The sequence below is a fragment of the Spermophilus citellus genome (assembly GCF_964194105.1).
Source record: "Spermophilus citellus genome assembly, chromosome: 2".
Taxonomy (NCBI): domain Eukaryota; kingdom Metazoa; phylum Chordata; class Mammalia; order Rodentia; family Sciuridae; genus Spermophilus; species Spermophilus citellus.
Window position 1 is genome coordinate 50495460 of NC_138183.1, and position 25608 is coordinate 50521067.

At 39.8% G+C, this 25608-nt stretch overlaps 3 protein-coding genes across 3 annotated transcripts; all 3 read right to left on the bottom strand.

Moving 5' to 3' along the window:
* Positions 1 to 568: 568 nt before the first annotated feature.
* LOC308641512 (interferon alpha-13-like) lies at positions 569 to 1174 on the bottom strand (the record flags this gene model as incomplete). The annotated part of the gene is made up of 1 exon (XM_081280199.1): positions 569 to 1174. One exon carries the CDS (start codon positions 1172 to 1174, stop codon positions 569 to 571), a length of 606 nt encoding a protein of 201 aa, XP_081136325.1.
* Positions 1175 to 16263: 15089 nt separating this feature from the next.
* On the bottom strand, positions 16264 to 16869 carry LOC308642269 (interferon alpha-13-like; the record flags this gene model as incomplete). Its single annotated transcript, XM_081281115.1, has 1 exon — positions 16264 to 16869. One exon carries the CDS (start codon positions 16867 to 16869, stop codon positions 16264 to 16266), a length of 606 nt encoding a protein of 201 aa, XP_081137241.1.
* An 8133-nt stretch (positions 16870 to 25002) lies between these two features.
* On the bottom strand, positions 25003 to 25608 carry LOC308642268 (interferon alpha-13-like; the record flags this gene model as incomplete). Its single annotated transcript, XM_081281114.1, has 1 exon — positions 25003 to 25608. One exon carries the CDS (start codon positions 25606 to 25608, stop codon positions 25003 to 25005), a length of 606 nt encoding a protein of 201 aa, XP_081137240.1.

Sequence of the window (25608 nt, forward strand, 5' to 3'; positions counted from 1 at the left end):
TGTTTTCATGCTTGTCTTTCATCATATCGATACCTCCATTCATTTTCTCTTAACATCAACATGGCTAAAAGTGACACCACTAAGTTGACAGGAAAATGCAAAAAATAAAGATGTGCATGAAATGAGAACTCATCATAGAAATCATCATTTACAACTGAAATTTCAATTTTGCTTCTCAAGTTAAAATTGGGAAAGAATAAAAAATGTATTTACCGCACCCCTCATCCATGTCCAAGAATATAAAGGTGTTTCAAAACTAAAGAAGTTTCTACAGTAAAATATGCAATGAAGAAAGCAAACTAAATTGACTGTATAAAAATGCTTTGTTTTATTCATCATACTCTAAATATATACATAGAACAGGAACAAAATAAATTAAATCTTATGATTAGTTAATTAAATGAATATTTAAATAGATAAATACATCTGCAGGGAGGTAAGGGACTGGTGCCTATAGAAAGGCATCATTGACTGAAAACATACAAGGAATGGAGTGAATTCTTGTCACAAGGAACCATGAGAGTCTTTGAAATGGCAGAACTTGTGGGAGTGTGGTAAGGTGTGTTCTTCAGTGAGAAGCATTTCCCTGCTGGACCAGGTCTCGTTTCATGCTCCTTAATCTTTCATATAACTTAGGTGAAGAAAGGACGAATTTCATGATTTCTGTTCTGACGAACTCCCAGGCACAAGGCTGGTATTCCTTCTCCTTCAGGTAAACAGTGATCCTGCGGAAGTATTTTTTAACAGTTATTCCGAGAGCTTTTTCCCGCCTCACCTGGTGGGTCACACAGGCTTTCAGGTCCTCATGCTGTTGATCGAGGCCACTGAGGAAGGTGTCCAGGAGGGTCTTGTTCCAAGTAGCAAAGGCCTCCTGGGTGCAAAAAAGGCGCAAGATCTGGTGGGTCATCTCCAGGAGGGCAGCAACAGCTTGAGCCCTAGGCACCTTCTCACCCTCCAACAGCTTCTGGGGGAAGGCAAAGTCCTCTGTGTCGTTCACGCAGGAGGAAGTGGGAATTCTCCTCATTTTTTTCAGGAGACTCAGTGCCCCCTCCTCATTTTTCTCAGAAGTTTCAAGACGCAGATTGTGTATCTGAGGCAGGTCACAGCCCAGAGAGCAGGTGTTCTTGCAGCTGAGCACCACTAGGGCCAGCAGGAAAGCCAAGGGCAAGGCCATTGGGGATCTTGCAGATGCTGCTGGGCTGTCTGAGATGGGTGATGCTTAGTCCTTGCTCCAGGGTCTCTGAAGACCTTGCTTTGTGTGGATACCTAAAAGAGAGAACACAGTAGTGCGATTTTATGAATGCCAGTGCCTTCTGGTTTTGCTTTCCTTTATACATTCTCTACTTTGGTTTTCAGCAATGTTTCTAAACCATTCTAGTTTTCATTATTGCCTCCACTTCCAATGTTACCCTTACCTATCAGAGCCTTTTTACAAATTTATTTCTTATTGAAAATGTCATTAAATTTCACTTAGGATATTTATCCTTCATATCTGTATAGGTAGCGTATCTCTCTCTCTCTCTATCAAAATTATGAACTTATGTTTTTATTCAATATAGTTATGAATGACAATATTTAAGCTAAATTACACTTTAAATTTTTGAAATTTAAATGATCTTTATATCTGGATTTGTAATGACTTCATTCACTTGAAGTTAATTGTGATATGTCAAATTACAGTGACTCTAAATTTTCAAAATATATTATAAAACTGAGATAATCTGATCCTTCAATGCGATTATAAAACCTTTCTTAAAAGGATGAAATAATGTTAGATTGTTTTCTTTGCAATGATTTTTAGTACTTTGCATCATATGAGAAAATTATTAAAATAATATAAAAAAATAATTTTTAATCTCTACAGTAGCTCAATTTTGTTGTGCATTTTACAAAATTATTGACATGACTTTAACTCGTGTAAGACATTTGGAAGTATCTGAAGATAGGGCAGGAACAGCAAGTGAAACAGAATTAGAAATGGAGCCTGCGAGGGCTGGGGTTATGCCTCAGTGGTAGAGCACTCGCCTAGCAGGTGTGAGGCCCTGGGCTGGATCCTCATCACCACGTAAAAATAAATAAATAAATAAACAAACAAACAAACAAACAAATAAATAAATAAATAAAAAGCTATTGTGCCCAACTGTGGTGAGCCGTTTCTTCAGACCGGTCGCCATTACAAGATGGCGCCGGCCTCGTTGTGGTCTGTGACAAACAACTCCTTCTTTGGGAGAGTTGGCACTTGGTTCTTTGACACCCTATGAGAAAGCTCCACGTGGCAGCTTCACATTGGGTGTTCGGATACTTTATTAAGGCTGGGAGGGGCTTCCGGGGGAGGAAGAACTCTGCAGAGCCTGAATAAACAGCTGTAAGAAGATTCCCGGTGTTGCGTCTTCCTTGCGGGCAAGGGGGTCGCGACAAGTGGTGCCGAGACCCGGGAAAATCAAAACTTGCAAGTCGTCAGAGGTGGTGCACTGAACAGTCCCGGTAAGTGGGACCCCACAGTCCCGGTGAGTGGGACCCGATAGTCCCGGTGGGCGGGACCTGATAGTCCCGGTTAGTGGGACCCGCGACCAAAGCGGAATCAGCTCCTCTACTAAGAAAGAGAGAGCCTCATATTTTATTGCAGCTGCACTGTGTACTTTCACTTTTGTTTTCTGTGTTTCTTTTGTTGCTGTGTCCTGTTTTATTTGGCTACTGTCTGAAAAGATCAGCACTCCAGGCGCTAGACACTCCCTTACTAGTTTTTCACACAAATATGTAACAAGGCCTCTGGCCTTGAGCTGGGCTTCACAGTGCTGAGTACATTTCTAAGATAAGGGAGTTACTAACTGGGCTCCATGGTAACAGCTGGCAGGAGGAGGAACTGGAAAGGGAGATAGAGGAACTGGAGGGTCGAATGAAGAAGTCAAGATTTAAAGCATCTACGGCCCCGATCCCTGTTGCGCTCCCTCCTTATAACCCCGATTGGAACGAGGACAACCCCAGAAGGCAGGGGGGGTGTTCAGTGGCAGCCTAAGATATCCCAAACTTTTCCAGTAATTGAAAACCTGGATGCCGATGGACAGCCGGCCAGAGTGTATGTTTCTTTAGCCTTTAAGGACATTAAACAACTAAAGGAGGCAATTACTAATTACAGACCCCATGCCCCCTTTACATTGACTCTCTTCGAGTTTTTCTCTGCCAATCAGCTGACACCTAGTGACTGGCAACAACTTTGCAGGGCTGTATTGTCCGGAGGGATTTTTTTTGTTGTTGTTGTTGTTGTTGTTGTGGACAAGTGAAAATCAAGAGAGGTGTCGTGAGCTAGCCTGAGTCAATCAGGACGCCGGCTTCCCACAGTGTAACCTTGAAATTTTAACAGGCTCAGGACAATATGCTATCATAAATCAGCAAATTAATTATGGTCCTGGGGTCTATGCTCAGATAGCTACAGCAGCGAGCGTAATTCCAAGTTTGATGCTCAGGGACGCCCACTGCAGCCGGGAAACGGGAACAGGGGCCCACCCCGGGCCCCGGAAGCCAGAGTGTACGGGGCGGTCCAGAGACAGAACAAGCTGCTACCGCAGTAAGATCTTGGCCAGGCGGGGAAAAATGCAGACAAAATCAAACAAAATGCAATCGGCTAGGAAACCTTGGGGAACTTTTGCCTCCAAAATGAGCAGCGGACTCCATGTTGCTTGCATCACCATGGTAACCATGGGGTGCCTAGCCAGAAGAGCGGCTTCCTGGTCCCACCTCCCACACTTTTGGGGGCTGCCGATTGGTTCTTCCACAGTCACTCAGACAGGACTTCTAGTCCCGCCTTCCAGCCACTGACCTGTTTTGCTGTGTTTCAGATTTCTACCGGAGCTACTCAGAGCCTATATTTTTGAAACATGCCTGCCTATCAATGCTAACAAAAGATATCTTTTTCAGACAAAATTTAATTCCACAGCTTTCTATGTTACAGTCCTAAATTTAAGCTAGTTCCAAGTTAAATAACCTGACTTTTCTCTGTAGTTGTGTTACTAAATAATGTTCTATTGATGAGAGATATCAAATATGCTTCTTTATATTTTACTTTTAATTTTGGAAGTTATGAGGATGCATTTGCTTGCCACAGGAACAAGCCGGCAAGGTTCCTGTGATGACCAAAAAATCCTTATTCTAATTGCTAACTATAAAAATAAAAATGTATACTCAAGGATCTTATTTCAGTACATCAAGTGACGTCACATAGAAGAGTGCACTCCTAGTTAAAAATAAATTAACATGGATCCAAATATTTTAAGACCACGTGGTTACATAAAGTTAATACAATTATAAGTTAAGTTCTTATTCTTAATATATATTTTTTAGATATTTAAATAACCTATATTTGTTAATCTATAAATTAATTAGCACATGCCTAATTGATTAATTAATATATATTTGCCTAATTGTTTTTCTTCAACAGAAAACCCATAATTTATGTTTTATATTTACATTTATCAGATACTCTGCCTTTTCAGTTACAGATATTTGAGATAAATGTGTTTACTGTAAATTTGCTTTTAAGTGAAAATGCAATCACGTAGTTTCTCCTTCTCAAAGTTACTGTTTAAACTCATAAGATGATAAATTATTTTAATTATTTCTACAAAATATCTAAGGGTTTTAACTATATTTTCATTGATATTTCTTATCAAAGTATAATAATTTGTTTATGGATCCTAAGGTTTTCAGAAATTGTTCCAAAGTGTATTTTTTTTAAAGAACAAGATGTTCCAACAAAGACAAAGCACACATGGATCCTAAGAAGAAGAAAGAAATCATCTTTGGGTAAAATAAGGTCTTTCTATTCATTTCCCTAAGTAAAAAGATTTTTATATTGTTATCTAAACAAAAAAGAGAGAAAAAATTTCATATACTAAACTGACTATAATTAACTTAAAGATATTTCAGTTTATTTTCCTAATTTAACCATACTAATGTGAGCTAAAATTTTGTCCATATTTTGACATGACAAACACCTATTGGAATGTGAGTTTATTTCTTTACAGAAAGATCCTTGTTGCCTAACAATTCTTACTGTTTAAGATAGGGATTAATTTTGGTAAATAAATTCACATTGTTGATTAAACATTAAGTATATTAAACTACTAACTTAAACCCCTGTATGACCTTTTGAGAGGAGGCCCCTCACCCACCTCCCTGCGAAAACCTACTCCAAAAGCCTTGAAGGCACTCAGGTTAATAGAAACAGCCTTACAAGAGATGCAGGTTACCCAGATAGATTATTCTATACCCCTATCATTTATAATCCTGCCATCAAAATTAACTCCTACTGGAGTGTTTTGACAGACTAGTCCCATCTATTGGGTCCATTTACCTGCTTCTAACTCTCGGGTGATAACTCCCTTTTATGAACTGGTGATAAATCTGCTCTGGAAAGCCAAATATTTGGGTGATGCACTATTTAAAAAGACTCTTGACATTCTCATTCAACCTTATACCCAAGATATGATTTTAAAATTACAACAAAAACATGATCTTTGGTGTCTTTTTCTTTGTACTTTCAAAGGTAAAATTGATAATCACTTTCCCCGACATAAACTTCTAGAAGGCCTTAAGAGATGTCCTATCATTTTTCCTAAAATTATTAAAAGAGAGCCTATTTCGGGAGCTCAAACTGTTTATACAGACGGAGCAAAAAGGGGGGTTTGCTGTTGTTTTTGATGGATCTCAAGTAATTTGACACCCTGTTCCTAAACTGTCTGCCCAAAGATCAGAAGTTGAGGCTCTAATTATGGCCCTTAAACTATACAATTCCATCCCACTTAATGTGTATACTGATAGTCTCTATGTTGCTAAGTTAGCCTCAGTTATTAAAACAGCCCCTTATATTGGCAGGCAATCCACTATCATGGAACAATTACAAACGGTTCAGCTCCTTGTTTGGGCTAGACGAGATCCTTTATTCATTGGACATATCCGAGGACACTCGGAGCTTCCTGGGCCTCTGGCGGAAGGTAATGCTAAAGCAGATGCTGCCACTCATAATATGGGCCTAGTATACACTATAACCAAGTATGATGAGGCCTCACAACTCCATGCTAAATTCCATCTAAATTCACAATCTTTACGCTTCCGCACAGGATGCTCGCGTGATCAAGCTTTACAAATTGTCTCCCTGTGCCCAGTATGTGCTCCATTTCTTCATTTCCCCAGTTTGGGTGTTAATCCTAGAGGCTTACACCCCAATGATATCTGACAAACTGATGTTACCCACTTCCCTAGTTTTGGTAAGCTGTCTTTTGTACATGTTTCTATTGATACATACTTTGGCTATATCTTTGTTACATTACACACTGGAGAAAAGGCCAAAGATGTTATTGGACATCTCTTAAAAGCTTTCTCTTGCATGGGCAGTCCACGTTGTCTCAAAACAGACAATGGACCCACATATATAAGCCAAACAATTCAACGGTTCTGCACCCAATGGGAGATTGAACACAAAACAGGTATTCCTTATAACCCCCAGGGACAAGCTATTGTGGAACGAGCCCATCAACATTTAAAAATTTATCTACAAAAAATAAAGGAGGGGAAAATATATAGATGCTGCCAGGGACCTAAGGCCTATTATTGTGCCTCCTGGGGATGTGAAACCTCTAGTAATGGGTATTGACTTAAGAATTCACCTAGGAATGACTATGCCCATTTCTGGCAAACAAATATTACTATTCAGTTTACTTCCAATGGAAGACAACAACCAGATTGGACTTAAGGATATCTCTGGGGGCTGAGTATTTACACCCCCGGACAGTACAATCCTGGCCTGCTTTTTCGGCTCAAATTGACCACAGAACAGCCTACTGGAAGTCTAATAGGACCTAATCAGGTGCTCGGAGACCAAAAGGCCCCATCTGGACCCAAGCAGCCCATAGCCCCAACAGTAAAACCTTCCCCCAGCGGTCAAACAAAAACTATGGGCTATCAAACCTTTGATTATGCCCCTGAGCCCATATACCCTGGAACTGGAGATCGCCTTCTTAATTTGGTCCAAGGAGCCTTCTTCGCTCTCAATGCCACTAATCCTAACAGGACCCAAGATTGCTGGCTATGCTTGACCTCCAGGCCGCCCTATTATGAGGGGGTAACGATACTGTCTAATTTATCCTCTAATACCACTGCAGATCCTAAATGTTATTCTCTGCCCAGCTATAAGTTGACTATCACGGAGGTCATGGGGCAAGGGGTTTGCTTGGGAAAGGTGCCGCTTTCACGCCAACATTTCTGCAACATCACCCGACCAATAAATCAATCTCAATCTGATTATTTGTGGGGTCCCAAAGGGTCCTATTTTGCTTGCAATACTGGGTTAACTCCCTGTGTTTCCATGGCAGTCTTAAATACAACTACTGATTTCTGTGTGTTGGTACAACTATGGCCGAGGATATCTTATCATGGGTCAGACTACACCCTGGGACACCTTGAGGGACATACTCGGCTCCCCAGAGAACCCATAACTATGACTATTGCCCTCCTACTGGGCATAGGCAGAATAGCAACCGGAATAGGAACAGGGACAGCCACCTATGTCCAGGGAGGTCAATTACTAAATCTACAAATGGCTATGAATGAGGATTTAACAGCCATGGCCAAATCAATTACCGCCTTGGAAAAGTCCCTCACCTCCCTCTCAAAAGTTGTGTTACAAAATAGGAGGGGACTAGATTTATTGTTCGTAAGGGAAGGAGAACTATGTATAGCTTTATAGGAACAGTGTTATGCTTATGCAGATCACACTGGGGTAATCCTAAAACTATAGAAAAGGTCACGGAAAGATTGGCTAAAAGACAAAAGGAGTTTGAAGCACAACAAGGATGGTTTGAACAATGGTTTAAAAATACCCCATGGCTGACTCCTTTGATGTCCACTGTAATGGGACCGCTTTTCGGTCTCCTTCTTGTAGCTGCTGTAGGCCCCTGCCTTGTCAAGAGAATGACACAATTTATTAAAGACCAAATTAACATTCTGACTTCTAAGCCAATACAGGTCCATTATCAACGCCTACAAACCAAAGATGATCTTACTGAAGTTTGTCTCCGACCAATTCGAAGATGATTTTTCTACAATGATTCCTGCTTCATGCCTTTCTCCTTTTGCCCCCTTTTCTTCCTTATTTTTATTATTCCTCTCCTCTGACTCTATGCCCTGTTGAACCGGAACCAATTAAAGACCTAATAATGACTGGCTGAATAGATACCACTAAACGCCTTGGCAACAACGAGCTGATCTTGTAGTACCCAGAGACGGGCAACTTTCACGCTTGCACTGCAACCTAAGACAGGGGAATGGGGCCTCCCCAAAGACGGGTAAGCACTGTAAGGGCAGTGAACGACCTAAGACAGGGGCTACTTGATTCCCTTTGACGTGCCACAAACAAAAGAGGGGGAACTGCTGGCACGGACTCCCCCCGGCCCCCAGGGCTTGGATCCAGCCCTGGTTTCTTGTTGTGCATGTCAAAGAGGCCAGCTCACAAGGCCTTGAGGCAGCTCACCAGGCCTTGAAGGACTTGTGGTGTCTGTTTTCATATTATTCAGCCTATAACGGTCATGTGGGAACGTCTTGACCTGCTTGGGTCCGATAAGGTTCCTGGTTGAAGGCTTGGTATGAGTTAACAAGAACTTTCTGTCTCCCCCCGCCCTTGCTCCCGCCTACTGGTAACTTTCCATTCTATCTGCAAGAAATATATAAGTATGTGCTGAGCCATACTATGCAGCCACTTCTGCACAGTGGGATAGGACCTCTACTCTCGCCTGTGTTGTTTTTAGAAAACAAAAGGGGGAACTGTGGTGAGCCGTTTCTTCAGACCGGTCGCCATTACAAGATGGCGCCGGCCTCGTTGTGGTCTGTGACAAACAACTCCTTCTTTGGGAGAGTTGGCACTTGGTTCTTTGACACCCTATGAGAAAGCTCCACGTGGCAGCTTCACATTGGGTGTTCGGATACTTTATTAAGGCTGGGAGGGGCTTCCGGGGGAGGAAGAACTCTGCAGAGCCTGAATAAACAGCTGTAAGAAGATTCCCGGTGTTGCGTCTTCCTTGCGGGCAAGGGGGTCGCGACACCCAACTACAACCAAAAAGTAAATGTTTGGAAAAGAAATGGAGCCTGAGAGTATGACTGAATGACTCCAATCTCATGATAAAACCTTCATCTGTTCCTGCTCAGATGTGGGGTTCAGTCCTTGGATTAAAAAAAGAAACAGAAAGAGAGAAAAACAAAACTCAGAAAATATCTTCCTAATTTCAAATCATCAGTCAATAAAATATTGTGCCATTTGAAATGCAAGTGTTTGTTCAGTGTTCACAAAGCTTCCAATATTTTGAACCCATCATATTTGTAAGAAAACTGTGGGTTGCAGAGTTTCAGTGGGTTGTGCTACATCACACAGAAATCCTGGCAGAAATCCTAGTAAAATTCTTCATCCTAATTGATGACTGATGACTAATTTTGTATTCTTGAATTTTAGATTTCTCTAATAATTGTTCAGTTCATTTATCATTACATTATAAACAATACCCTTGCTCTAAGGATTTGAAAGGGAATATTTTTGTTTCCAGGAAGGGTAGAGTTTTGGAGTACCAGAAACCACCCTAGTGCCTAAGATTCATTCATACCTGCAAAGATTTTTTTTGTAAATGTGGGTGATAGATCTGGACGACTTCAGTTTCAGTAATGCACTTTCCAGCCTCTGGGCGGCGCTTAGGCACCGCTATGCACCGAAAGTGCCCAAGAGGCAGCGTCAGGCTTTTCTGCCTCCTTCGCCCGCCCGTGATTGGGAGATGTTTGGGGCTTTCAGTTTCCAGTTGTCCTCTGTAGTTGGAAGGAAACACCCTGGCTTGCCTGTCAACTTGCTGCCCCTTAAATACTCTACAAGGCTCTCTCTGTCGGAAGTTAGGTGGACACTTTACCCGCACTTTGGGGACGAAGATCTTTCTGGGGTGCAAGTGCAAATGTTACCCATTCTCAATATTGCTCTACTCTTGGGGATTTCCCTCTGGGGTGAAGTGTGTGTCAGCGGAAGGGGATTTTGTTTTTTCTTTGACTAAACATTTTTTCAGCGTTTTGAGGACTAGACGTCTTTTGGATTGTGACTATAGAGATTACGTGTGTTTGGAGAAGTGCCCGCAGCACTTGGAGAAGGGGAAAGATGGAGACAGTTCTGCGGACCAGGAAGGACCAGAATTGTGGACCCCTGCAGGGGAGCTGGAGAGCGCCCTTTCCCTAGAGCCCCAGGAGGGAGACAGCGCCTCTCTAGGGATGCTTTTAGTAATTTTCAGCGATTTAGTTTTCAATGGGATGGCCTTGAAGAAATTTGAAAACGTAAGTAAGGCGTGTTATAATCATATTCTTATCACCAGTTCTTTAGTGAAAAATCGGTTTGGGGGCTGGCGTTGTGGCTCAGCAAGAGAGCGCTCACCTGGCAAATGCAAGGCATTGGGTTCAATCCTCAGCACCACATAAAATAAATAAATAAAATAAAGGTGTTGTGTGCAACTGCAGTTAAAATGTGTTTTTATCTATGTATGTGTATATGTGTGTGTGTGTGTGTGTGTGTATCTCGTTTTTTCACTAAAGCATTAAATAAAATGAGTTAAATTTTTATTCATACTGAAAGAAAAATGTTATATCCTTTTTCTGTCCTAGCTTTAGAAGAAATGAAGTCAACAATATTTTCAGGATGACCTCTTTTGCAATTGATTCCACAGACGAGTTCTCCAATTTCTCGTGGGTTTACAACTTTTGAGACTTTTTATTGAATTTGAAGGTACTGAAACTTCGTGCACAAGGAACCAGGTAGCATCAGCATGAACAAATACATTTCTGTGATTTAACTTATAACCTAACAATTAGTTATAAACAACTGTAACACCTGAATTTCAACTGCTGAAGGAAATATAGAAACCAGCTGACAAATCAAGGAAAATGGATTTCAAAACCACAATCCTTGAATCAGAATCTTGGGCTATCTTCATATTTGATAGAAATATATGGTTTCCAGATGCTCCTCGGAAAATGTATGGATGAGTGGTCTGAGAAGTCATTGATCATACTGAATTATATACTTATCATGATATGCTGTCATGTTGAACTTGGAAAACAGAAAGTCTCAGAGAAGTGCTGCAGGATCTAGAGGCCAGATGTGTGGTGGGATCTTTCAGGTTGGATATCATGGACCCATGACTGGCTCACTTTTCACTTTTCTGATCCCATAGCTCCATTCTCAAGAATACTCTCTGACTCTTCCATAGCTCTGTGACATTCACCTGTTACACTACACAGGACCATGCCTTCTCTGTGCCTTATTACTGAGGCAGCAGTACCCTTCAGATCCTGGGAAACTTTGGCTTGGTCCCTCAACATGTTATTGAACCCTGAAGCTTTGCTTTCATCTTTTAGTTTCATGAACACTGTCGTGTAAATGGTCCCAGTGGCACCCGTATTTATAAATTCTTGAAGGATAACAAAAACATCAATTTAGTAAGGGAGCCCTAAGTCTGCCAAAAGAGATTGACATTGGTTTTCCTTTATTCACCCTACTTTCCAAATATAATCATTAGAATAAAGAGACAATTCAAAGAGGAATTCTCAGGAGGGAAGAAAAAAGCTAGAGGTCATAATGTTTGAAGTATGTTAAGCACTCAAAGGTCACATTTTACATTTTTCTCTCTCTCAGAATACACACTGTCAGAATTATTTTTGATATGAGATTATTAACTGCCTTCTGTTGTTCCATTTAGAACTATGACAATGTGGTTTCTGCTGATTAGTGCTACCCAACAAGCTACCACCAAGATCACGAATGTCTTTCACTTTCCCAAAGCATTGAGGTGTTTCATTGCATGTCTTCCAAAAATGCATCAATTCCTATTCTAAGCCAATTTATCTTTTAAAATACATATTGATACTGCCATTTTCTCTTTCATCCTTCTAATAGCAGGGTCTTCCACCTCTGGACTTTAAGAAAATATCCCATATTTGGAATGAATTCAGACCAATCTGAGAAAAATCACTAGATATTGGATCAAGGAAAAAGGCAGTGAGTTCTTTGCACTTGGGAACTGAGTCTCCTGCCTAAGGCATTGGTATGCATGCAAGCACATATAACTTGTGAGAAATTCATCTATTTTGTTTAAATAAAATTATTATACATATTTTGAGAATGATTTTTTTTAAAAAAATCTAAATACCAACATACAGACATAGGAACAAAGTTAAATGTATCCGGCTGATCATTGACTAAAATTTATTTTTCTTTGCTTTCACTTTAAAAGCAATCATTGTTAATTTTGTGTTTCAGTTTGAGGTTGAAGAAACAGCTTCCTGGGGATTCCAAGATGTCGGCCCAGAGGGAGGCAGCATCCTGAGTTGCACCCTGACCCAGATCTCACCTAGTTGGAATACTGCATCTCAGAGAGCGCAAGAGCACCCCGAGACAGCTGGTTTCTGCAGAAATCACCAGCACCGTGAACTCCGCACAGGGCTCAGGGCCTCAGTCTTCCAGTAGGACTCCATAAATGACCTCCCACTACATCTCAAAGTGCTAGAAGCAAAGAAAAAATCAGCAGCAAAAGCGGTAGAAGGCAAGAAATAATTAAAATTGGAGCTGAAATCAATGCAACCCAAACCAAAGAAAGAATTGAAAAAGTTGAGGAAACAAAAAGGTGGGTCTTTGAAAAAACAAATAAAGTTGGCAGACCCTTAGATAAGCTAATGAAGTGAAAGACAGCAAAAAATTCCAATTACCTGCATATGTGATGAAAAAGGTCATCTCACAAGGGACACTACAGAATTACAGAGGAATATTAGAAATTGTTTTAAAACTCATACTCCAATATAATAGAAGACATGGAAGGCATCAAACAGTTTCTTAAGTCATATGATTTGCCCAGATTGAATCAGGAAGATATACACAACTTAAACAGACCAATATCAAGGGGTGAAACAGAAGACACCATCAGAAGCTGACCAACCAAGAAAAGCCCAGGACTGGATAGTTACACAGCTGAGTTCTACAGGACCTTTAAAGAAGAACTAATACCAATACTCTACAATTTATTTCAGGAAATAGAAACAGAGGCAGCACTTCCAAACCCATTCTATGAGGCCAATAACACCCTGATCCCAGTACCAGGCAAAGACACATCAAAGAAAGAAAACTTCAGACCAAATCTCTAATGAACCTAGATGCAAAAATTCTCAATACCATCCTGGCAAACCGATGACAAAAACATATCCAAAAGATTGTGCACCATGATCAAGTGGGATTTATCCCAGGGATGCACGGTTGGTTCAACATAGGGAAATCAATAGATGGAATTCATCACAGCAATAGACTCAAAGATAAGAATCATATGATCATGCAGAAAAAGAATTCCACAAAATACAGCACCTTTACAAGTTCCAACCACTAGAAAAACTAAGGATAACAGGAGCATATCTCCACATCCTAAAGGCTATCTACAAAAAGCCTCAGGCCAACATCATTCTCAATGTTGAAAAATTAAAGGCATTCCCTCTAAAAACCGGAAAAAGACAGGGATGCCCTCTTTCACCACTTCTGTTTAACATAGTTCTTGAAACAGTGGCTAGAGCAACTAGAAATTAAAGGGATATGTACAGGAAAAGAAGAACTAAAATTAGCACTGTTTGCTGACTATATGATTCTATACCTAGAAGATCTAAAAAGCTCCACCAGGAAACTTCTAGAACTAGTAAATGAATTCAGCAAAGTGGCAGGATATAAAATCAACCCCCATAAATCAATGGCATTTCTGTACATCAGTGACAAATCCGCTGAAAGTGAAACTAGGAAAACCACCCCATTTATAAAGAGCCTCAAAAAAATTCTTAGGAATAAATTTAACCAAAGAGGTAGAGACCTCTGCAATGAAAACTACAACATGCTGAGGAAAGAAATTAAAGAAGACCTTAGAAGATGGAAAGATCTACCTTGTTCTTGGATAGGCAGAATTAATATTGTCCAAATGACCATACTACCAAAAGCACTGTAGAGATTTGATGCAATTCCAATCAAAATCCCAATGGCATTCCTCATAGAAAGAGAAAAAGCCATCATAAAATTCATCTGGAAAAACAAGAGACCCAGCATAGCCAAAGCAATCCTTAGCAAGAAGAATGAAGCTGGTGGCATTACCATTCCAGACCTACAACTATACTACCCAGCAATAGTGACTAAAACCTCATGGTATTGGCACCAAAATAGATCTGTAGACCAATGGTACAGAATAGAGGACACGGAGTCTAACCCACATAACTTCAGTTATCTTATATTAGACAAAGGCGCCAAAAATATGCACTGGAGAAAAGATAGCCTCTTCGAAAAACGGTGCTGGTAAACCTGGATATCCACGTGTCACAAAATGAAATTAAAAATCTATCACTCACCATGCACAAAACTCAACTCAAAGTGGACCGAGGACCTAGGAATTAAACCCGAGACTCTGCATCTAATAGAAGAAAAAGTAGGCCCTACTTCATCATGTGGGATAAGGCCCCAACTTCCATAAAAATACCGCAATAGTGCAAGAAGTAAAACCAAGAATCAACAAATGGGATAGAATCCAACTAAAATGTTTCTTAAAAAAAAAAAAAAAACAGTGAGGTGAACAGAGAGCCTATATCATGGGAGCAAATATTCACCCTTCACACATCAGATAGAGCACTAATGTCTAGGGTATATAAAGAACTCAAACAGAAAAGCTCAAAAAAAAAAAAAAAAACAAATCAACAAATGGGCCAAAGACCTGAACAGACACTTCTCACAGGAGGATATACAATCAATCAACAAATATATGAAAAAATTTTCATCATCTCTAGCAATTAGAGAAATGCAAATCAAAACTACTCTAAGATATCATCCCATTCCAGTCAGAATGGCAGCTATTATGAAGACAATAAGTGTTGGCAAGGATGTGGGGGAAAAGTTACTCTCATCCACTACTGGTGGGACAGCAAATTGGTGCTGCCAATGTGGAAAGCAGTATGGAGATTCCTTGAAAATCTGGGAATGGAACCACCATTTGACCCAGTTATCCCACTGCTTAGTCTATACCCAAAGGACTTAAAATCAACATACTACAGGGACAGAGCCACATGGATGTTTATAGCAGCACAATTCACAATAGCTAAACTGTGGAGCCAACATAGATGCCCTTCAGGGGAAGAATGTATAAAAAAAATGGGGCACATATATACACTGCAATTTTACTCAGCAATAAAAGAGAATAAAGTCATGGCATTTGCAGGTAAATGGACGGCATTGGAGAAGATAAGGCTAAATGAAGTTGGCCAATGCCAAGAAAACAAATGCCCAATGTTTTTCCTGATATAAGGAGGCTGATGCATATTGGGGTCAGAAGGGGGAGCATGGGGGAATTAGATGAATTCTAGATAGGGCAGAAGGGTGGGAGGGAAAGGGAGGGCGGCAGGGGACTAACAAGGATGGTGGTGGGATGTGATAGACATCATTATCCAAAGTACATGAATGAAGACACGAACTGGTGTCAACATACTTTATAAAACCAGAGATATGAAAAGTTGTGCTGTATATGTGTAATAAGCATTGTAATGCATTCCGCTGTTATTTATATTTTTAAAAAATCAGTAAAAAATAATCAACAACTTCCACAATGCATTTAGGAAGTTGTTTTCATGCTTGTCTTTCATCATATCGATACCTCCATTCATTTTCTCTTAACATCAACATGGCTAAAAGTGACACCACTAAGTTGACAGGAAAATGCAAAAAATAAAGATGTGCATGAAATGAGAACTCATCATAGAAATCATCATTTACAACTGAAATTTCAATTTTGCTTCTCAAGTTAAAATTGGGAAAGAATAAAAAATGTATTTACCGCACCCCTCATCCATGTCCAAGAATATAAAGGTGTTTCAAAACTAAAGAAGTTTCTACAGTAAAATATGCAATGAAGAAAGCAAAGTAAATTGACTGTATAAAAATGCTTTGTTTTATTCATCATACTCTAAATATATACATAGAACAGGAACAAAATAAATTAAATCTTATGATTAGTTAATTAAATGAATATTTAAATAGATAAATACATCTGCAGGGAGGTAAGGGACTGGTGCCTATAGAAACGCATCATTGACTGAAAACATACAAGGAATGGAGTGAATTCTTGTCACAAGGAACCATGAGAGTCTTTGAAATGGCAGAACTTGTGGGAGTGTGGTAAGGTGTGTTCTTCAGTGAGAAGCATTTCCCTGCTGGACCAGGTCTCGTTTCATGCTCCTTAATCTTTCATATAACTTAGGTGAAGAAAGGACGAATTTCATGATTTCTGTTCTGACGAACTCCCAGGCACAAGGCTGGTATTCCTTCTCCTTCAGGTAAACAGTGATCCTGCGGAAGTATTTTTTAACAGTTATTCCGAGAGCTTTTTCCCGCCTCACCTGGTGGGTCACACAGGCTTTCAGGTCCTCATGCTGTTGATCGAGGCCACTGAGGAAGGTGTCCAGGAGGGTCTTGTTCCAAGTAGCAAAGGCCTCCTGGGTGCAAAAAAGGCGCAAGATCTGGTGGGTCATCTCCAGGAGGGCAGCAACAGCTTGAGCCCTAGGCACCTTCTCACCCTCCAACAGCTTCTGGGGGAAGGCAAAGTCCTCTGTGTCGTTCACGCAGGAGGAAGTGGGAATTCTCCTCATTTTTTTCAGGAGACTCAGTGCCCCCTCCTCATTTTTCTCAGAAGTTTCAAGACGCAGATTGTGTATCTGAGGCAGGTCACAGCCCAGAGAGCAGGTGTTCTTGCAGCTGAGCACCACTAGGGCCAGCAGGAAAGCCAAGGGCAAGGCCATTGGGGATCTTGCAGATGCTGCTGGGCTGTCTGAGATGGGTGATGCTTAGTCCTTGCTCCAGGGTCTCTGAAGACCTTGCTTTGTGTGGATACCTAAAAGAGAGAACACAGTAGTGCGATTTTATGAATGCCAGTGCCTTCTGGTTTTGCTTTCCTTTATACATTCTCTACTTTGGTTTTCAGCAATGTTTCTAAACCATTCTAGTTTTCATTATTGCCTCCACTTCCAATGTTACCCTTACCTATCAGAGCCTTTTTACAAATTTATTTCTTATTGAAAATGTCATTAAATTTCACTTAGGATATTTATCCTTCATATCTGTATAGGTAGCGTATCTCTCTCTCTCTCTATCAAAATTATGAACTTATGTTTTTATTCAATATAGTTATGAATGACAATATTTAAGCTAAATTACACTTTAAATTTTTGAAATTTAAATGATCTTTATATCTGGATTTGTAATGACTTCATTCACTTGAAGTTAATTGTGATATGTCAAATTACAGTGACTCTAAATTTTCAAAATATATTATAAAACTGAGATAATCTGATCCTTCAATGCGATTATAAAACCTTTCTTAAAAGGATGAAATAATGTTAGATTGTTTTCTTTGCAATGATTTTTAGTACTTTGCATCATATGAGAAAATTATTAAAATAATATAAAAAAATAATTTTTAATCTCTACAGTAGCTCAATTTTGTTGTGCATTTTACAAAATTATTGACATGACTTTAACTCGTGTAAGACATTTGGAAGTATCTGAAGATAGGGCAGGAACAGCAAGTGAAACAGAATTAGAAATGGAGCCTGCGAGGGCTGGGGTTATGCCTCAGTGGTAGAGCACTCGCCTAGCAGGTGTGAGGCCCTGGGCTGGATCCTCATCACCACATAAAAATAAATAAATAAATAAACAAACAAACAAACAAACAAATAAATAAATAAATAAAAAGCTATTGTGCCCAACTACAACCAAAAAGTAAATGTTTGGAAAAGAAATGGAGCCTGAGAGTATGACTGAATGACTCCAATCTCATGATAAAACCTTCATCTGTTCCTGCTCAGATGTGGGGTTCAGTCCTTGGATTAAAAAAAGAAACAGAAAGAGAGAAAAACAAAACTCAGAAAATATCTTCCTAATTTCAAATCATCAGTCAATAAAATATTGTGCCATTTGAAATGCAAGTGTTTGTTCAGTGTTCACAAAGCTTCCAATATTTTGAACCCATCATATTTGTAAGAAAACTGTGGGTTGCAGAGTTTCAGTGGGTTGTGCTACATCACACAGAAATCCTGGCAGAAATCCTAGTAAAATTCTTCATCCTAATTGATGACTGATGACTAATTTTGTATTCTTGAATTTTAGATTTCTCTAATAATTGTTCAGTTCATTTATCATTACATTATAAACAATACCCTTGCTCTAAGGATTTGAAAGGGAATATTTTTGTTTCCAGGAAGGGTAGAGTTTTGGAGTACCAGAAACCACCCTAGTGCCTAAGATTCATTCATACCTGCAAAGATTTTTTTTGTAAATGTGGGTGATAGATCTGGACGACTTCAGTTTCAGTAATGCACTTTCCAGCCTCTGGGCGGCGCTTAGGCACCGCTATGCACCGAAAGTGCCCAAGAGGCAGCGTCAGGCTTTTCTGCCTCCTTCGCCCGCCCGTGATTGGGAGATGTTTGGGGCTTTCAGTTTCCAGTTGTCCTCTGTAGTTGGAAGGAAACACCCTGGCTTGCCTGTCAACTTGCTGCCCCTTAAATACTCTACAAGGCTCTCTCTGTCGGAAGTTAGGTGGACACTTTACCCGCACTTTGGGGACGAAGATCTTTCTGGGGTGCAAGTGCAAATGTTACCCATTCTCAATATTGCTCTACTCTTGGGGATTTCCCTCTGGGGTGAAGTGTGTGTCAGCGGAAGGGGATTTTGTTTTTTCTTTGACTAAACATTTTTTCAGCGTTTTGAGGACTAGACGTCTTTTGGATTGTGACTATAGAGATTACGTGTGTTTGGAGAAGTGCCCGCAGCACTTGGAGAAGGGGAAAGATGGAGACAGTTCTGCGGACCAGGAAGGACCAGAATTGCGGACCCCTGCAGGGGAGCTGGAGAGCGCCCTTTCCCTAGAGCCCCAGGAGGGAGACAGCGCCTCTCTAGGGATGCTTTTAGTAATTTTCAGCGATTTAGTTTTCAATGGGATGGCCTTGAAGAAATTTGAAAACGTAAGTAAGGCGTGTTATAATCATATTCTTATCACCAGTTCTTTAGTGAAAAATCGGTTTGGGGGCTGGCGTTGTGGCTCAGCAAGAGAGCGCTCACCTGGCAAATGCAAGGCATTGGGTTCAATCCTCAGCACCACATAAAATAAATAAATAAAATAAAGGTGTTGTGTGCAACTGCAGTTAAAATGTGTTTTTATCTATGTATGTGTATATGTGTGTGTGTGTGTGTGTGTGTGTATCTCGTTTTTTCACTAAAGCATTAAATAAAATGAGTTAAATTTTTATTCATACTGAAAGAAAAATGTTATATCCTTTTTCTGTCCTAGCTTTAGAAGAAATGAAGTCAACAATATTTTCAGGATGACCTCTTTTGCAATTGATTCCACAGACGAGTTCTCCAATTTCTCGTGGGTTTACAACTTTTGAGACTTTTTATTGAATTTGAAGGTACTGAAACTTCGTGCACAAGGAACCAGGTAGCATCAGCATGAACAAATACATTTCTGTGATTTAACTTATAACCTAACAATTAGTTATAAACAACTGTAACACCTGAATTTCAACTGCTGAAGGAAATATAGAAACCAGCTGACAAATCAAGGAAAATGGATTTCAAAACCACAATCCTTGAATCAGAATCTTGGGCTATCTTCATATTTGATAGAAATATATGGTTTCCAGATGCTCCTCGGAAAATGTATGGATGAGTGGTCTGAGAAGTCATTGATCATACTGAATTATATACTTATCATGATATGCTGTCATGTTGAACTTGGAAAACAGAAAGTCTCAGAGAAGTGCTGCAGGATCTAGAGGCCAGATGTGTGGTGGGATCTTTCAGGTTGGATATCATGGACCCATGACTGGCTCACTTTTCACTTTTCTGATCCCATAGCTCCATTCTCAAGAATACTCTCTGACTCTTCCATAGCTCTGTGACATTCACCTGTTACACTACACAGGACCATGCCTTCTCTGTGCCTTATTACTGAGGCAGCAGTACCCTTCAGATCCTGGGAAACTTTGGCTTGGTCCCTCAACATGTTATTGAACCCTGAAGCTTTGCTTTCATCTTTTAGTTTCATGAACACTGTCGTGTAAATGGTCCCAGTGGCACCCGTATTTATAAATTCTTGAAGGATAACAAAAACATCAATTTAGTAAGGGAGCCCTAAGTCTGCCAAAAGAGATTGACATTGGTTTTCCTTTATTCACCCTACTTTCCAAATATAATCATTAGAATAAAGAGACAATTCAAAGAGGAATTCTCAGGAGGGAAGAAAAAAGCTAGAGGTCATAATGTTTGAAGTATGTTAAGCACTCAAAGGTCACATTTTACATTTTTCTCTCTCTCAGAATACACACTGTCAGAATTATTTTTGATATGAGATTATTAACTGCCTTCTGTTGTTCCATTTAGAACTATGACAATGTGGTTTCTGCTGATTAGTGCTACCCAACAAGCTACCACCAAGATCACGAATGTCTTCCACTTTCCCAAAGCATTGAGGTGTTTCATTGCATGTCTTCCAAAAATGCATCAATTCCTATTCTAAGCCAATTTATCTTTTAAAATACATATTGATACTGCCATTTTCTCTTTCATCCTTCTAATAGCAGGGTCTTCCACCTCTGGACTTTAAGAAAATATCCCATATTTGGAATGAATTCAGACCAATCTGAGAAAAATCACTAGATATTGGATCAAGGAAAAAGGCAGTGAGTTCTTTGCACTTGGGAACTGAGTCTCCTGCCTAAGGCATTGGTATGCATGCAAGCACATATAACTTGTGAGAAATTCATCTATTTTGTTTAAATAAAATTATTATACATATTTTGAGAATGATTTTTTTTAAAAAAATCTAAATACCAACATACAGACATAGGAACAAAGTTAAATGTATCCGGCTGATCATTGACTAAAATTTATTTTTCTTTGCTTTCACTTTAAAAGCAATCATTGTTAATTTTGTGTTTCAGTTTGAGGTTGAAGAAACAGCTTCCTGGGGATTCCAAGATGTCGGCCCAGAGGGAGGCAGCATCCTGAGTTGCACCCTGACCCAGATCTCACCTAGTTGGAATACTGCATCTCAGAGAGCGCAAGAGCACCCCGAGACAGCTGGTTTCTGCAGAAATCACCAGCACCGTGAACTCCGCACAGGGCTCAGGGCCTCAGTCTTCCAGTAGGACTCCATAAATGACCTCCCACTACATCTCAAAGTGCTAGAAGCAAAGAAAAAATCAGCAGCAAAAGCGGTAGAAGGCAAGAAATAATTAAAATTGGAGCTGAAATCAATGCAACCCAAACCAAAGAAAGAATTGAAAAAGTTGAGGAAACAAAAAGGTGGGTCTTTGAAAAAACAAATAAAGTTGGCAGACCCTTAGATAAGCTAATGAAGTGAAAGACAGCAAAAAATTCCAATTACCTGCATATGTGATGAAAAAGGTCATCTCACAAGGGACACTACAGAATTACAGAGGAATATTAGAAATTGTTTTAAAACTCATACTCCAATATAATAGAAGACATGGAAGGCATCAAACAGTTTCTTAAGTCATATGATTTGCCCAGATTGAATCAGGAAGATATACACAACTTAAACAGACCAATATCAAGGGGTGAAACAGAAGACACCATCAGAAGCTGACCAACCAAGAAAAGCCCAGGACTGGATAGTTACACAGCTGAGTTCTACAGGACCTTTAAAGAAGAACTAATACCAATACTCTACAATTTATTTCAGGAAATAGAAACAGAGGCAGCACTTCCAAACCCATTCTATGAGGCCAATAACACCCTGATCCCAGTACCAGGCAAAGACACATCAAAGAAAGAAAACTTCAGACCAAATCTCTAATGAACCTAGATGCAAAAATTCTCAATACCATCCTGGCAAACCGATGACAAAAACATATCCAAAAGATTGTGCACCATGATCAAGTGGGATTTATCCCAGGGATGCACGGTTGGTTCAACATAGGGAAATCAATAGATGGAATTCATCACAGCAATAGACTCAAAGATAAGAATCATATGATCATGCAGAAAAAGAATTCCACAAAATACAGCACCTTTACAAGTTCCAACCACTAGAAAAACTAAGGATAACAGGAGCATATCTCCACATCCTAAAGGCTATCTACAAAAAGCCTCAGGCCAACATCATTCTCAATGTTGAAAAATTAAAGGCATTCCCTCTAAAAACCGGAAAAAGACAGGGATGCCCTCTTTCACCACTTCTGTTTAACATAGTTCTTGAAACAGTGGCTAGAGCAACTAGAAATTAAAGGGATATGTACAGGAAAAGAAGAACTAAAATTAGCACTGTTTGCTGACTATATGATTCTATACCTAGAAGATCTAAAAAGCTCCACCAGGAAACTTCTAGAACTAGTAAATGAATTCAGCAAAGTGGCAGGATATAAAATCAACCCCCATAAATCAATGGCATTTCTGTACATCAGTGACAAATCCGCTGAAAGTGAAACTAGGAAAACCACCCCATTTATAAAGAGCCTCAAAAAAATTCTTAGGAATAAATTTAACCAAAGAGGTAGAGACCTCTGCAATGAAAACTACAACATGCTGAGGAAAGAAATTAAAGAAGACCTTAGAAGATGGAAAGATCTACCTTGTTCTTGGATAGGCAGAATTAATATTGTCCAAATGACCATACTACCAAAAGCACTGTAGAGATTTGATGCAATTCCAATCAAAATCCCAATGGCATTCCTCATAGAAAGAGAAAAAGCCATCATAAAATTCATCTGGAAAAACAAGAGACCCAGCATAGCCAAAGCAATCCTTAGCAAGAAGAATGAAGCTGGTGGCATTACCATTCCAGACCTACAACTATACTACCCAGCAATAGTGACTAAAACCTCATGGTATTGGCACCAAAATAGATCTGTAGACCAATGGTACAGAATAGAGGACACGGAGTCTAACCCACATAACTTCAGTTATCTTATATTAGACAAAGGCGCCAAAAATATGCACTGGAGAAAAGATAGCCTCTTCGAAAAACGGTGCTGGTAAACCTGGATATCCACGTGTCACAAAATGAAATTAAAAATCTATCACTCACCATGCACAAAACTCAACTCAAAGTGGACCGAGGACCTAGGAATTAAACCCGAGACTCTGCATCTAATAGAAGAAAAAGTAGGCCCTACTTCATCATGTGGGATAAGGCCCCAACTTCCATAAAAATACCGCAATAGTGCAAGAAGTAAAACCAAGAATCAACAAATGGGATAGAATCCAACTAAAATGTTTCTTAAAAAAAAAAAAAAACAGTGAGGTGAACAGAGAGCCTATATCATGGGAGCAAATATTCACCCTTCACACATCAGATAGAGCACTAATGTCTAGGGTATATAAAGAACTCAAACAGAAAAGCTCAAAAAAAAAAAAAAAACAAATCAACAAATGGGCCAAAGACCTGAACAGACACTTCTCACAGGAGGATATACAATCAATCAACAAATATATGAAAAAATTTTCATCATCTCTAGCAATTAGAGAAATGCAAATAAAAACTACTCTAAGATATCATCCCATTCCAGTCAGAATGGCAGCTATTATGAAGACAATAAGTGTTGGCAAGGATGTGGGGGAAAAGTTACTCTCATCCACTACTGGTGGGACAGCAAATTGGTGCTGCCAATGTGGAAAGCAGTATGGAGATTCCTTGAAAATCTGGGAATGGAACCACCATTTGACCCAGTTATCCCACTGCTTAGTCTATACCCAAAGGACTTAAAATCAACATACTACAGGGACAGAGCCACATGGATGTTTATAGCAGCACAATTCACAATAGCTAAACTGTGGAGCCAACATAGATGCCCTTCAGGGGAAGAATGTATAAAAAAAATGGGGCACATATATACACTGCAATTTTACTCAGCAATAAAAGAGAATAAAGTCATGGCATTTGCAGGTAAATGGACGGCATTGGAGAAGATAAGGCTAAATGAAGTTGGCCAATGCCAAGAAAACAAATGCCCAATGTTTTTCCTGATATAAGGAGGCTGATGCATATTGGGGTCAGAAGGGGGAGCATGGGGGAATTAGATGAATTCTAGATAGGGCAGAAGGGTGGGAGGGAAAGGGAGGGCGGCAGGGGACTAACAAGGATGGTGGTGGGATGTGATAGACATCATTATCCAAAGTACATGAATGAAGACACGAACTGGTGTCAACATACTTTATAAAACCAGAGATATGAAAAGTTGTGCTGTATATGTGTAATAAGCATTGTAATGCATTCCGCTGTTATTTATATTTTTAAAAAATCAGTAAAAAATAATCAACAACTTCCACAATGCATTTAGGAAGTTGTTTTCATGCTTGTCTTTCATCATATCGATACCTCCATTCATTTTCTCTTAACATCAACATGGCTAAAAGTGACACCACTAAGTTGACAGGAAAATGCAAAAAATAAAGATGTGCATGAAATGAGAACTCATCATAGAAATCATCATTTACAACTGAAATTTCAATTTTGCTTCTCAAGTTAAAATTGGGAAAGAATAAAAAATGTATTTACCGCACCCCTCATCCATGTCCAAGAATATAAAGGTGTTTCAAAACTAAAGAAGTTTCTACAGTAAAATATGCAATGAAGAAAGCAAAGTAAATTGACTGTATAAAAATGCTTTGTTTTATTCATCATACTCTAAATATATACATAGAACAGGAACAAAATAAATTAAATCTTATGATTAGTTAATTAAATGAATATTTAAATAGATAAATACATCTGCAGGGAGGTAAGGGACTGGTGCCTATAGAAACGCATCATTGACTGAAAACATACAAGGAATGGAGTGAATTCTTGTCACAAGGAACCATGAGAGTCTTTGAAATGGCAGAACTTGTGGGAGTGTGGTAAGGTGTGTTCTTCAGTGAGAAGCATTTCCCTGCTGGACCAGGTCTCGTTTCATGCTCCTTAATCTTTCATATAACTTAGGTGAAGAAAGGACGAATTTCATGATTTCTGTTCTGACGAACTCCCAGGCACAAGGCTGGTATTCCTTCTCCTTCAGGTAAACAGTGATCCTGCGGAAGTATTTTTTAACAGTTATTCCGAGAGCTTTTTCCCGCCTCACCTGGTGGGTCACACAGGCTTTCAGGTCCTCATGCTGTTGATCGAGGCCACTGAGGAAGGTGTCCAGGAGGGTCTTGTTCCAAGTAGCAAAGGCCTCCTGGGTGCAAAAAAGGCGCAAGATCTGGTGGGTCATCTCCAGGAGGGCAGCAACTGCTTGAGCCCTAGGCACCTTCTCACCCTCCAACAGCTTCTGGGGGAAGGCAAAGTCCTCTGTGTCGTTCACGCAGGAGGAAGTGGGAATTCTCCTCATTTTTTTCAGGAGACTCAGTGCCCCCTCCTCATTTTTCTCAGAAGTTTCAAGACGCAGATTGTGTATCTGAGGCAGGTCACAGCCCAGAGAGCAGGTGTTCTTGCAGCTGAGCACCACTAGGGCCAGCAGGAAAGCCAAGGGCAAGGCCAT